The sequence below is a fragment of the Chaetodon trifascialis genome, chromosome 2 (genome assembly GCF_039877785.1).
Source record: "Chaetodon trifascialis isolate fChaTrf1 chromosome 2, fChaTrf1.hap1, whole genome shotgun sequence".
Taxonomy (NCBI): domain Eukaryota; kingdom Metazoa; phylum Chordata; class Actinopteri; order Chaetodontiformes; family Chaetodontidae; genus Chaetodon; species Chaetodon trifascialis.
In genome coordinates, this window is record NC_092057.1 from 9,797,185 (window position 1) to 9,812,257 (window position 15,073).

At 42.6% G+C, this 15,073-nt stretch overlaps 2 protein-coding genes across 2 annotated transcripts; one reads left to right on the forward strand and one right to left on the reverse strand.

The window, feature by feature from the left end:
• Positions 1-8,125: 8,125 nt before the first annotated feature.
• Positions 8,126-11,644, reverse strand: wdr83os (WD repeat domain 83 opposite strand). Its single transcript, XM_070980791.1, has 4 exons — positions 11,488-11,644; positions 10,501-10,606; positions 9,714-9,811; positions 8,126-8,328 (listed from the first exon to the last, which is right to left on the reverse strand). Exons 1-4 carry the CDS (start codon positions 11,535-11,537, stop codon positions 8,262-8,264), a joined length of 321 nt encoding a protein of 106 aa, XP_070836892.1. The 5' UTR covers positions 11,538-11,644; the 3' UTR covers positions 8,126-8,261.
• A 115-nt stretch (positions 11,645-11,759) lies between these two features.
• wdr83 (WD repeat domain containing 83) lies at positions 11,760-14,803 on the forward strand. The gene is made up of 10 exons (XM_070982096.1): positions 11,760-11,924; positions 12,250-12,360; positions 12,474-12,594; positions 12,730-12,835; positions 12,947-12,995; positions 13,230-13,356; positions 13,503-13,570; positions 13,798-13,906; positions 14,015-14,129; positions 14,246-14,803. Exons 2-10 carry the CDS (start codon positions 12,258-12,260, stop codon positions 14,396-14,398), a joined length of 951 nt encoding a protein of 316 aa, XP_070838197.1. The 5' UTR covers positions 11,760-11,924; positions 12,250-12,257; the 3' UTR covers positions 14,399-14,803.
• Positions 14,804-15,073: the final 270 nt, after the last annotated feature.

Here is a 15,073-nt window from a genome sequence, read left to right on the forward strand (position 1 = left end):
AAGGCATGGAGAGATGGGTAAACTGGGACAGAGGGGGGGTCAGGAGAGAGATGACCCAGAAGCAACAGGAAAGAGTGCAGGTGTGAGATTGCAGTCCGTAAACGCACACACGCACACACACCTGTCAGAATGACTCCAATCCTTTGTACAAGCCTGCTTCCAGCGAAGATTCGATAACATCGAGATCTGATGATGTTACGTTGATGTCAGCTTTGGGCCAGCACGAGCCAGAATAGTAAGGGAGCAGAGAGGGAGCGGAGAGTATTTTTGGCTTCGAGGTGGAGTAACATTTTCAAGAGATCTGTACATAGAGATTTTACGTAACTCACTCATCCAGAAGCAGATGTGACACCATGCTGAATGTGTACAATAATAGCCCGGCTAGAAAACCTCAGTGTCTTCTCATGACCTTGACTCCTTTTGAAGAAGAGACGAAGCATCTCAGAGGCGCTTTTATTCTCCACGAGCAGTGGGAGAGCTGTTTGTTTGTTCACAAGGTGGTCTCAGACATGAAGCGGCGGTTCAATTTGACCCCACCGTGCAGCTCTTTCATCTGAAATATTGAATTTTAGTCATGGGTCAATACCAGCAAGTCTGCAAGTACATAGAATTATTATCGCTCAAGTTTTTCTTCTAGGACTTTCTGTCCAAGCTATTAGGAGATATCAGATCTGTTCTCAGCGTTCTCCAGACCTGCACAGCAGCCCTGAAGAAGTTCAGATGCCCCCCTCTATCCGCCCACCGTGGCTAAGGAGACACAAACCATATGTAACGTCTCAAACGTCATAATGCTGTGATTTGGATACTGGTTACACGGCTGTCATTGCTTTGGTGCTTCTGCTGTCTGGTCCCCTTTCTACAATCACTCCTCCCGTTCATACTGGCTATTAAAAGATCCGCCTACTGCTCTATCATTTTAACGTTAGGTTAAGGCTGCCCTATTCAATATTTTCATATGAACAATGAGTCAAATGACTATGTGTAATGTGAGCGCAGTAGCTTGTGATAGTGGTCAACCCACAGAGGCTTATCACCAAATCCGCGTTCTTTACTTAAAAATGGTTTCGCATCCAGTCCAGAGGCAGATTATTTTCTGCTTTTTTTGTATTTGGATTTCACATTTAAACATTGAGCTGCTCATGAGCAACTTAAGTAGACTTTTATAAGCAGAATGAGATTCATTTTCCTTGATCCACTGGACAAGAAAGTAATAGAGAGCAAAGGTCTCAGTCTTAGTACACTACAGTCAACAAACTGCTGGCCCTCCTCTGTAGGTCCTTTATCAACAGTGACTGAGCAAAGGCAAACAGAGTCATTATTACATTGCGGTGAAGATGCTCCAGGGCCTGTGAGGCTCCGTGTTCTGTGTTTCCGTTCGGTTTGAGCTTCGTCTGTCAGTCACATGTCAAGCCGTAAAATCTCAGACAGCAACCAATCTCGTTTTTGGAGGCCTGATGGGGACGTGCAATTACAGGAAAAGAGGTTCTGCTATCAGACCTAAACCTTTTAACGACTCTGGAATGACCCAAATTAATTTTAATTAAGCGCATTTCAAAGGCTCCTAATTAGGTTTACTCCTACACCGTAAATTTGGATGAGACTGGCCACAAATCAAATCTCCTCCTCACAAATTACAATAGTCGGCTCATTTGAGGCATTAAATGGTCAAGACCTCTTTTGAGTCTGTAGTATCTCAGACACCAGCCGTCCAATGTAAACACATTTTGAAAGGATGCAGAATTTTGTTTCGGGTATTTAGAAAATACACTGTCTGCCTGTAAGGAGCTTCTCTAATTAAATGATACAATTTTAAACTTGAATTTCAAGGATTGATTAACATTGACATTTGTGATGAGTGATCATTTTTGGTGAAATGAATCAAAGATTAAGCAAAGATTATCATAAAATAAAGCATTTTAAAACCTTCTAATGCATTGTCATTGCCCACTTGGCTGCTTTCTGATCATCTGATCAGATTTATCCAATCAACATGGAATATTTGATCAGAAATACCAGATATATAAAGCTAGTTTTGCATGCAGTTTTTATCCAATTGCCCAAACATTTATGTATTCTCATCAAATATAAGTTTCATTGTGCAGAGGGGATGTCAGACTTATTAAAACAAGGCCTGTACTTCATAAGCATAATCATAAATTCACAATTAGCCTAAAATTAGTCTCTTTCATATTCTTCTGCCAAACCATTGATGGAATAAAAATATGCCTGCTCGTCAGAAAGATAACTTGGAGTTAATTTGACAGCGATCAGCGCTTTAAACGCGGTTCGGCCTGGTCCATGAGGAAGTACCTGTCTGTCAGGTGCTCCAGTGCTCCGGGGACTCCAGACCCGCCCACCGGGTCTCCGTTGGCCCCGACCTGCTCACCTGTCGGGCGGAGGCGGCTGGAAACCAGTCGGCGGTGCTGGGAGGACTGGACGGGCGGACACGGAACAATAAAGTATCCACCAGCGGAGGGGAGGAAAACTCCATGTTCACATCCAGAACATCCCGACAAAAGTGATGTCCGCCGGTCACTGAATGTCACTGCGATCAGCTGGATCCGATAATAGTTGGTGGCGCCTCGCTGGAAAGCTGGAGCGCAGTCCGCGCGTCGGTCGGTCCAGTCGCGTTTAAAGGTCCGTTGCTCTTAAAAGGACGTTTCGGTCTGTTCGCTGGCTGCTCCTCACCCTCCACACCGGACTCTCTCTCTCGCTTTCTCTCTGTCCTCTCTCTCCTCATCTGTCCCTCTCTTTCTCCCCCTCCACCTCCTCCTCTGTCTTTAGGTCTCCCTCTGCTCCTCCACTCTCATTCCTCTCCATCTGAAAAGTGTCACCCTCGCACTTCCAGCTCCTCTCTGTCCTCCTCTGTAGTCAGATCAGCTTCATTCAAAGGTTTTTGATTAAATGTATGTAAGATCTGTTACTTTAAGCGCAGAGTTTGAAATGTCTCACATGATTTGCATGGATTGCCAGATAAATATTTGGGTTATATATTATATAATGTTGTCCTGTAATGCTATACTGCTCCTTCCAGGCTGCCAACTGAATTAACATGCATGACTACATGTATTTTTAGTGCAGAATAAAGGTTTTGTGGCAATGTCACTCGAAACAATGCCAGTGAGCCAAGAAATGAAGCCTGGACTTTGCCCGTCTTCTGCTATTCTAAAGTATAACTAATTTCTATTTTATTATTCCGCTGCTCCGTTTTATGCTAAATTTAAATGCCTGATAAAATGTATCTTTCGCACCTATCCCATTTGTTACTATATGGTGTTGTTTTGCTTTTGTTTTGTTTTGTTGTGATTCATGAATCCCCTAATGTTATATTTTTGCACTGTTATACTGAATTTAACATCTGTATTCTTATTATTATCCTCTTTGAGAGTTTGTATTTTCAACAACAACAACAGCAACAACAACTATTGTGTTCTCATTTGGAAAGTCCTGTAACTTCAGAGCCACAGAGTTCAGCATCAAGTTCGGCAGCAAATGTGAAGAACTGGCAAACTCCTTCCTGTAAGCCAACGGCTCAAAGCCACCAAATACACGTACCGATGTGTCAGTTGAAGTTATCCTCAACTTACCCTTCCACCAACCCGCCTGTGGGCCATCGAAGGTAATATTTTTTATCACTCCTCCCGTCTGAACCTATGTTCAAGTTTATACTCTTTATACACCGTTATGAAGATAAGATTGCAGGTGAATTGACTGATGCAAACCATTTGAAGATACAGTCACAACAGGAAGCACAGTAAACGCCAACGGCAGGCAACCATTTTTAAAATGACGCAACATTGAGGCAACTCACCCAAAACACTCCAACAAAAACGGTCTGGTGACATCGACAAAGGTCCAGACGGTCCACAGCAGTAAAGATATTTCATCCAAAACATCAATATAATCCACAAAAAGACGTTTTCTCCTTTCAAATTACATGTGCTCAGTTTTGTATGTCCTCTGTTTTCCCTGTTACAATTTCCTATACAGGCGGGCCAATCACGATCTGCCATTTGAAGCCTAGAACCACAGAAGCCAATAACAGTCCAGTTCAACAGAAGGCCCTCCTTCTCTTGTTAAATTTGAAAATTTAGCCAATTGCAGCCAAGTTTGCAGATTACTGACTTTTGGAGTAGCCAATGAAACAAACCTACACGCCACTCAAGTGAGTACAGCTTCAGTCACCTCAAATCATGTATTTCAGTGCTAATCGGGTTAGGGTTAGGGTGAAGTGATGAATGTAGGAAACGGCCTCAATATAAACCTGTTTAGCCAAAATATAGGTATTAAATATGAATATAGATGGCAATTTGATTAGCATCAGCGAAAACATGAAAATATTCCCTTTCTGTAGTATTGTTATCTGTTTTTATAGAACTTGACCGAGTGTAAGGCTTCATGCTGTGATTCTATTGTTTTTTCTAGCTAATAAATCCCCGATATGGTCATTTGCAAGCATGACTACAAGCATAAAAACAATCACAACAACACAAACAATACAAACAGGATGGCAGACAACTGCCACACTCTCTATAATGTTTACTTTAAACGCATAAACAGGTTTGAGTCTCCAAAATGACCTAAAATAAAGTGAAAACAATAAATTTAAACACAATTGCTTGCCCTGTCTCCCTCGGTTGACGTGACATAAAGAGGACAAACTATTTCCAGACATTAAAAGATATTAAAATATAACAGATATCAAACATAAACATGGTTTCCCATCATAAGGCAGGAGCACTAACAAAGCAGGTGGTATCAATGACCTTGGCACAGACTACGCAGAGGCTACATGCATGGGACACCCCATCAGTCAGTTAGAACTGAAGAAGCCCCTTGGATGACAATGAAGTCCAGCTGGCCTAGATTCAACCCTCCTTGGATAACCATGACCTGGATGACTGAGAATCCTCACACACACTTCCATGACTGAACAGAGGATTGACCAGAGATCATCAGCCTCCGCCGGTAGCGCAGGCTTTCAATTTCATTCAACATTTTCTCTCTGTTTTTGGGTCCATTCCCAGCTGTGTGTCTTTAAGAGCGAAAGAAAGGAGAATCAGAGGGCAATGGAGAAATACTGAGATCATTTTAAGCAACTAGGCTGAAGCAGCAGGACCAACGTCTCAGGTATCTGAAAGAATTCAACATCAAGCATGATGTAGCTGGAAAGTTGACCTCATAACGCTGGTGACGCTTCTGATGCACTCGAACATTTGAACCCGTGCATGTGTTAGCATTTCTGTATGGCTTTTAAGTCTTTGTGCATCATGTTGAGTACGCAACGGTCTCAGGAAGGAGGATGTCCGACTCAGCGCCTTCCACCAGCAGAGCCGGTGTTCACATTCAGTAATAACACCTTGCCCCTGAAAATTAAAGCCCGTAGCCGTAAACACACTTTCCCTCTCTCTCTCTCTCACACACACACACACACACACACACACACACACACACACACACACACACACACACACGTAACAGATTCAAATATTGCAGAGGTGCAACACAGTTTAACCTCATTTGAGGACACAGAAAGCAAGCTCGCTGATACACTGCAGAGACTCACTGGGGATCAGTAAACACGTACACACAAACACACACACTCTCAAATGGCACAGGCAGCAGTGTGGTGCCACACTGCACATCAAATCTCATACAGTGAAGAGTTCATTTTAAATGGTGTCAGAATCACGATGAGGCAGAGAGGGGGACCACCCGCAGGTTAAACTGCAGTGTCAGGTCTGAAGCATCGTGTTTGCTTGTGTCCCATTCCCCTTAATGCAGGGCAGGGTGTGAAGAGTCCACTGAATAGTTGGGTTGTTTATTATGCTTTTACCTTCTAGATTTTCACCCTTGACACTCAGTTAAGTCAGACAGCGAGTCAGTAGGACTGCTGTTCAATAACATCACAATAAAATGCATTCTCTTACTCGGCAAACCCAAAGTCTACACATATACTGTATAATGCATCATATATCTTAAATGCAAGTTGTCACATCAAATATTTCTTCATTTTCAAGTTGACCTGGTTATCCTGAAAAAAGAGAATGTGCATTACATCCATATTTAAAGCTACTGAGAGACTTTAAGATGCAAGTAGCGCAAAAAGTTTTTTCAAAGCCCATTACAAGTTGCCCTTCAGCAAGGCACCTAAACATGCCGAGTAATGTGTTTTACAGCCAGCTTGCAAGGCAGGAATTGAGCCTGAACACTGAAACTTAATTCAACAGAGAAATGTTATCATGGGTTACAATCCACTTAGTGCTGTTTGTGTCTGCTTTACATTCTCCTTGTGATTTGCACAACGCACCAACTCGATGACATGAAATCACTCGGCCGAGGCACGAAGAAAGTGGCACGACAGCACGAAGGTATTCTGTGGACCACGTTTCAGATCTGTGGAAGTCACATCCCAAATGAAGAGCAGGTCATTACAAGTACACTTTTACTTTTTGTGCTTAATTTAAAGCATGTTTTTAAAATGTGTACTTCTAAGTAGATGCCATTAAATCTACTTCAATGTATAAAAAATGAGTACACTAATTCTGCAATACTTAAATGAGTATTTCACAGTACTTTATTGTCTACTTTTACAAAAGTTACAGATACTTTTAATAGTAATTAAGTGTACTTTAGTTCATAAAAAGCATACTATTTACACTTAAAGTGCACTTAAGTGTAATCCAGTGGTACTCGAGGACCTTGAAGGGGACAAAACTGCACAAACTGTATGTAGTACATTGTTCGAAAAGTATAATCTAAGTATAATATTTTTCCACCTAGGCAAAAACAAACTCCAGTGTCTTCCACTACTTTGGTGGCAGGAGTAAGTTTGAGCAGAGGGGGAAACAGAGACGACAACAACATAAGAAGAAGCGAACAATATAATTATCAGGGCCACTGAAATGTTTATGAGAGGGAAAATTATTCTAGTGGAAATCTAACATCTTTCATGAGTAGATGAACTTATTAGTGGAGTTCACAGACATTAGACTCATGGTATTTCCTTACGATTCATTAGAGACCCACTCATTTGTGATGCTGTTGTGCCCTCTAGTGTCAGGCCTCTCCTACGTCTGCTTTCATTGGTCAGATTCAGCCGAGCAGAACATGGAGATTAGATTTAATTAAAATCACGTCCAGCCCGTCACCCACTGAACTTAAGATCTACATTCAGCAAACTGTGACAGTTTTTAATATCCAAATTACGCAGCCCAGCGATCAGCGAGGACGATAACTGCCGACTCGGACAAATTCAATATCCTCCCCTCTGATAGCAATCAACAACAAATGCACCATTATGACTGGGGCAGACAGAATTTAAAAGCCACAGCAATGGGATAAAGGGGGTTGTTAGTGCTCCAAAAAGGAGTGAGTTAGCAGTGTGAGTCAGGACACAATCAGGAGAAAATCCGGTGGAGTTTGCTGAGATGGCTGCAAGCCAAGCAGCCTGAGCAGCCTGGGGAGACATGAGTTATGTACCACTAAATCAGTCTCACATACAGCTGACGCCCCAGCTTCCTGTCTGTCGTCAGCACGCACACACGCACACACACACACACACACACAAGCAGTTAAAGGTGTGCGTCTGAGTGTTGTAGAGAAGAAGGAGGTGTGTGTGTGGTTGATTACTAGATGAGATGCTGTGCGTGTACCTACTACAAAAGACCTGAAAGTACACACTCAATACTCTCATATGGAAGAATTCTGTACAAGAGTCAGTTTTTCTAAGGGTTACCTGTGAGCAACTTGTCTTTCACAGCTGATATTTAAGGCTTAAACTACCTTTGTATAATCTCACAGTTGCTGTGCTGTGAGCGATGTGGACTTCATGCAACATTCATAGATAGATTCCCATGCTTAGTTGTGAACACTCGGTCTCAGAGTTATGAACGATCTTCCGCAGACAAATAAAAGCAGGCAGTTCCTTTCAAACTGTATAACTTTATTTATGAAATCCTCCAACACATCAGCCAAACAGTAAAACGTCAAAGTCTTCATCAACAAACTTAGAAAAGATGAAAAAGAGAAAACACGAGAATGCAGTCAAAGACCATTTGATCTCCCCGTCTTGATGTGGCGTCCTCCTTCCTGTCCACCCCTCCCCGTCATCTGTTTTCCCTCTCTTCATCTCTTTCGATCACATTATCTTCCTTTCTGTCTCTGTTTGTCCTCGATGGCCAGGGGGTCCAATCAGCTGTTTGGTCACCAACTCCAGCATCTGCAATTTACTTCCGTGCTCTTCCGTGATTGGCCTTTGGTTACCATGGCGGCGACATCGGCTGTGGGTTCTGGAGGTAGGACATCACAACTGCTGAGATGGACAGCCTGCAGGCAGCACAGACAATGGGAGGAAACACCACGTCAAATGTGGGATTTTAGCTTTAAAGTCACACCGAAACAGTATCCCTTGATCATCCTGTTACTTTAATATAATGAATTTCCAGTTCAGAATAACACTGCAGTTAAATATTATTCAAAAGTGGAAAGACTATTATGAACAGGGAAATCCAAGTCTGGAGAATTAAAAAAAAAAGCCTTCTTAATACATTGCTGACAGCTAAGCATTTTGGCAAAAGTCTTTATCAAGATGTGGATGAATGACTCTGCTACCTTAGAATTTCTTCCCTGTTCGCATTTCTCGCGGCCCTTGAGCACCTTTGTTTTGAAAATTACTTTTTAACTTAACTGCCAATAAAGCAAAAACACGCTCGAACTGTCTTTTCATTATTCAACGAGATATTTTGCTGACAAGTTGGCATATTAAGAAACATTTCAGCTGAGCACAGGTGTGATTAGGACTGATGCAGTATGAAGAATGGATCCCAGAGCCATGTGAAGCCACTGTGAGCTTAATTAATCCAAACGTGTCAAGTCACGCCAATGCCATGGCTGCCCTCCACAGCTCTTTCATCCTGTATAGGCACTCACCTTAGTTTAATGACACAGGGATACTTACATCATATCTTGGCTATTGACAAATGTCCTTCGATGCACACCAGGCTGGTGCATTAAGTTCATCGTCTGACATTATTTGCTGAGCCAAACATTTTGCGTTACTAAACTATGAGCGCATCAAGCTTGTCTTTTATACAACCTCATCTCGACGATGGACCAGAAGGTTTTACCTCATTGCGAATCTGTCTGTGAGGACTGGACAGCTGCCCTACTGTAGTACTCTTTTATAAGCAAATGGAAATGTACGCCCCTGGAGGTCAGACACTTAAAAGCTTTTGGACATTAGAGTTGGCTCATCTCAAGTCCCAGTGGCAGACAGATGAGAGTCGAACCCACAGCTTTAAGGCTGAACAATTTGAGACTTTAATTTTAACACACAGCACCATCCTTAGCCCTTTTCATGGCTAAGAGCTGCATCAGAGAAAGGGAGCACATCACTAATAGGTGACACAGTAAGGATTCCCACAGTTTGTCCAAATTTAAATTGTGTATTTCTTCAAGAGATTCCACAAAAAGTCAAGAAACTATAATACTGAGTCATGTCCAAGCTCTAGGTTAGACATAACTCAGGCAGGAAGATACAGGCAGGAACAACAGGTAAGGTAAATAGCAGCATGCTGTGCTGTGTGTGTACTGATGTTATGTTGAGGATATAAATATTGAAGTTCACCATATGCCAGTGTAAAAATCATGCACAACGAGGATGCGCACTGCGTAAACTCTGTATGCCTATCTGCACGGTGCTCTATGCTCACATGAAGCTGCTCATCATCTGTTTGGTGTCCTCGGAGCTTCTGGAGTTTGCAAAGCTGATGAAAGAACAGTAAACTGCGATCCAGGCACACCACTTCAGCTGAAACACACGACACGACACAGGGTGCAAAAGGTTAGATGGACAAGCTCGTGGAAGATTAGAAAGACCAAAGCTTTTATCTACATAATGGGAAATCAGATGTTTTCCTAGTTAGTATACATTTCCCAATTTCCCATTTCCAATTCCCAAAAAGGATAACAGCGCTCCAAGGTCAAATCTATTCTGAAGGCAAAAGGCAGCCCTGATACTCCTTCACATATTTTGCACACTCCTAGTATATTGTTAGCACATATTGTTAACAGGAAACCCAGAATCTGGCAGAGCCTTTGCCTAAAATATTCTGAGATATTTTCTAGAAATAATTTAAGTTATTTGTTTTGGTGGAAAACCCCAACACATTTTATACCAATAAGGAAAACTAATTCTTTGTTGACAAAAAGACAATCAAGCTGATCTAGTATTGATCCACTTTTGGACTGGGCTGCCTCATGAGCCTGCGGCTGCCCCCTTGTTTTGTTAATTGTGTCCTTACTGCTGAAAATCAAAAGGCTGCCCTTCATCCTTTCAACTAAAAAGGCGAGTTTACCTTTAATCTTCTAAATGGAACGACTGGGCTGGACCAAGGTCTGCCATTCAGGGGCAACACCCCTTTGGTGTGAACACATGCACACATACACAAAGGACAGGAGAGAGGTGGGAGTCACACAACGTGTGTGTGTGTGGGTCACCTTGAGCATCAGTCCACACATGCTGAAGATCATGCCGAGCAGGTTCATGTAATCAGGCGTGGGGTCCTCCAGTGTGGGATTGGTCTCTGTGCTGGGGGGCTTGTACCTGCAACACCACAAACACATTTCACACAACGCAACGCAACATCTCACTGCACCTATATGTGATTGCTGAATAACTCCTTATTCCAAAATCATGGGCACTGCTCTCTTGCTATAACAGCCTCCATTTTTCTCAGAAGGCCACCAGATATCAGGAACCTAGCTGCAGGGGTTTGCTCCTTTTCAGCCACAGCTGCATTACAGAGCTCCAACACTGATGGACGATGAGGCCTGGCTCACAGTCAGCCTGCCAAGTCAGCCTAAAGATGTTGGATGGAGTTGAGGTCGGGGCCCTGCGCAAGCCCGTTAACTTCCTCCATACCAAACCTGGCTTTGTGTGCACGTTGAAGAATGACAAGGCCTTCACCAAAGTGCTGGAAGAGCACTATTGTCTCAGATTTCTTTTCACTGGAATTAAGACTCGTCCCAACTAAGAGTCCCAGACCAAAGCTACAGGTAAGCATGTAAACAGGGGTGTCCACATAGTTTTGGCCATATAGTTTTGAATCACTTTAATGGTACCAAATTGACTACAGTCGTCATGGTTTCTATAAAGGTGTTAGAAAGTCAAAGGTTGATTTTTATGCCCCTCAAGCTGTGAGACAAGGGCAAATTGCAACACAGATGGAAGAAACAAACCTTTTGCGATAATACAAACTGTTTAGCGGAAGTAACAGCAGACTGAATGTTAAGCAATTATTACTATTTTTTGCGTTTTAGAAGGTGTATAAATCCAGAAGCTAAATCAACTAATCGCTAATCCCTCAGGCTCATGACTGGTTTTAAAGGTTAGCTGGTAAACTCTTAGCTGTTAGCCACCGTTAACCAAGCTAATATGTTCAGCTAATTCCATGAAGAAAGCCTTTTTAGGCATCAAATACTCACCTTAAAATCTTATTTTGTCTCCTCGGATCTGCCATATTGTTGGAAGACATAATTCGTTACAATGCACTCCTGGTGTGCTTTATTATCGAGAAATTTAAACTCCAGTAACAGAAAGACAGCTGATCGGCCTCGCCATCAATGGAGAAGATAGCATATCAATGTCCGGTGAATTTTCAGAATAAAAGCGCAGAATAATCTGCCGCCCCAGACGAAACGTGGGGAGGGTTTCTAAACTTTTATTTTGACAAGAATGCGGGATCCCAGGGTGCATTGCGCATACTAGCAAACATGGTGGGTTAAATGAATGGAATAAACTGTTGAGGACTGCAAACTAAGGATAAAGTTATTATTATTATTATGCTAGTTGCATGAAGAACATCAACAATGCACTCTAGTGAAACCGGACTCTTGTAAAAGGGTTCAAGTGAGTTAACTAAGTAAGTAACACGGGAAAACTGCTGTGAGAAAATTAATTGTGTGAAATTATTAGCGTTAGCTTTTAGCCTACTACATGAAGCTGTCTGTTGTTAAAAGACGCTTCTGTCTAAATAATCTAGTGTTCAAGGCAGTAACCACCAAAATGTATCTCACAAACTTCCGTTCCGTAGCTCCATTACTTTCCTTTTAGAAAGCTAATGGAGTCTTTTATTATCATGTAGCAAAGAAATAGTACTTAACCTAGCATGTAGTTTACACCACAGGTAACTGTAACAAAGGGGAAGTTGTTCGTGCGGCTCACATGTTTTTTATTTTTCCGCACAGGTAATGTCATGGCGTTCCCCCAGCCCAGACCTCAGGCTCCTCAGCTCCCTCAACACCTGCTCAGGACTGTAGACTGTCAGCAAGGAGCTGTCAGGGCTGTTCGCTTCAACGGTGAGACAGAGCCAAAGTATTTCTCATATCACACAGCCTCCAGCAGCCAGAGTGTGAACTCCATGAAACGTCATTAACTTATACCTGCCTCTGTCTCATGTGTGCTTGATCAGCTGATGGGAACTACCTGCTGAGTTGTGGCAGTGACAAATCCCTAAAGCTGTGGAGCGTGAGCCGAGGGACCCTGCTGAAGACATACAGCGGCCATGGATACGAGGTTTTGGATGCTGATGGGTGAGAGAATTGTCTCGGCCTCCTCCACAGCGTGTCATGAAGGTTGATTCAGCAATAAGGGATCAGAATGCACAATAAGTGAGCGTAAGTCCTGACTGCATGCTGAAGAGATCTTCTCGTTGGCTGTTTTAACAGTTCCTACGACAACAGCCAGCTTTGCTCCTGCAGCTCTGATAAGACGGTGATCCTGTGGGACGTCGCTACAGGCCAGGTCACACGCAAACTCAGAGGTCACGCTGGGGTCAGTTCTGCATTGGAGTTCATTTTCATCTTTCACTTTTTTCTCGTTCTTTTGTTTTATTTGTTCCTTTTTTCAATTTTTTGACATATCACTCCAATTTTCTGCTCACAGAAAGTCAACTGTGTCCAGTTCAATGAGGAGGCAACTGTCATCTTGTCTGGTGAGTCAAATTTAAAATGCTTATAATGCACAATCTGTTATTCAGTATACATTGTGTATTTCTGCTGAGAGCGCAGTGTCTATTATGTGAAATATCTCTAAGTTTCGTGGTCTGTATTTATATGAAATTTGCACGCAACTCATCAAAACTGACTCACTCATTCTAATCGTGTTTTAGCATTAACTTAAGTATTTGTGATCTGGGTGTGCGTGTTTGTGTTTTCTCGTCCTCCAGGGTCCATAGATGGGACAGTTCGGTGCTGGGACACCAGGTCCAGAAGATTTGAGCCCATCCAGGTTCTGGATGAGGCTCGGGACAGTGTCAGCAGCCTGAAGGTGGTACAACACGAGCTGCTTACTGGGTCAGCGCAGCAGCTCTTATATCTCCTGCTCTTTCAGACTGTAGCAGTTAGCAAATAAAGAGAACTCATATCCGCTGTGCTAGCTTTCCTTTACTTACCTTTCTACCAGTTAGACAGACATGTGAAAATGTTTGTCTTGTGTTTAGGTCGGTGGACGGCAGAGTGAGGCGCTACGACCTGAGGATGGGACAGCTGCATGTCGACTTCATCAGCAGTTAGTAATCATTTGCATTTCTTTTCACCATTCATAAAAAATAATAACAATAACTGTTACTGATAGTGTTAGTAGTAGTTGTAGAAGTAGTAGTTAAACCAGCAGCAGCAGCAGTAGTGACAGCAAAGAAGTGGCTGTTCGAAACCTTTATTTAAAACCATGGAAATGCAGCATTGACACTGTAAATGCAGAACCCTTTAACTTGTGTACATGTTTGTGTGTTCCAGGTCCCATCACATGTGTGTGTTTCAGTCAGGACGGTCAGTGCACTCTGAGCTCCAGCCTGGATTCAACGGTCAGACTACTGGACAAGAGCACCGGGGAAATGCTGGGAGAGTGAGTTCATTCATTCTTACTAATCAGCTGATCCATAAATGCATATTAGTTTAGACTCATGATGTTGTGGTGTTTATGTTTGTTTGTTTCTTTCTTTCTTTCACTCAGGTATAAAGGGCACAAGATGAAGGGCTATAAGCTGGACTGCTGCCTGTCCAGCAAAGATACCCACGTTCTGAGCTGCTCAGAGGACGGACATGTCTACTGCTGGGACCTGGTGGAAGTAAGTCTCTGGTTACACCAAGTTTCAGGGAAATACAGAGTAACCTCATGTCAGAAACGACTCTAGAAAGTGTTCTGAAAGCATATAAATACAGTGTAATCTTTTCTGACCTCTAGGGATCTTTGTCCTTGAAACTGCTGGTGGGGAAAGCTGTTGTCCAGTCGCTGTCCTTTCACCCCACAGAGACCTGCCTCCTCACAGCCATGGAGGGGCGGGTCCAGGTGTGGGGGGCAGAGCCAGAGGAGACGGAGGAGGCCATGACCACATAGAGGTGGTGAAAGTCCACTCATTTGTCTAACTTTAAAACCTGATAAACTTCATGGTGGCATGACAGCATCTCACTCCCACATTCAGTTTTTGGGTGTGTTAACACAGCGTCGTTCAAGGTTTGGTAAAGGAATAATCAGTACCAAATAATCAGAGGTGAGCTGCACAGACATGCAGCAGCCGTTCATGTACAGCTAGCCTCTTAGCCGGATTATCAGTTTGTGTTCATGTCTATGGCAGATGTACATGATGAAGCCCCCAGGAGCAGGAGCTGGTTCAATGATCTGAATGTGAATCATAAGAGTTCATTAAATGGTCTTGGAGTTGCATTTTTGTACGTGTGCAAAACATGTTTTTTTGTAAAAAAAAAAAAAAAAAAATGAATAAAGGTTTCTTGTATAAATTATAGCTTATGGTGTAAGTTTACACTAATGATACTCCCACCAACGCTGTTTATTTCTGTACAAGTTTATCTTTAATAGGAACTGTACACACAAACGTAGAGACAGGCACATTACAAAATAAGTTAGCACGACAAAGGAATGGCAACAAATAAATAAATAACTTATTTTACATAAATACATTTTTTGAAACTGTAGCTGGACTGTTGACAAATGAAAGTCTGAATTGAGAACTTCACTCAGCTGCGTTTGTCAAACCACAAGGTGCATCTGCGC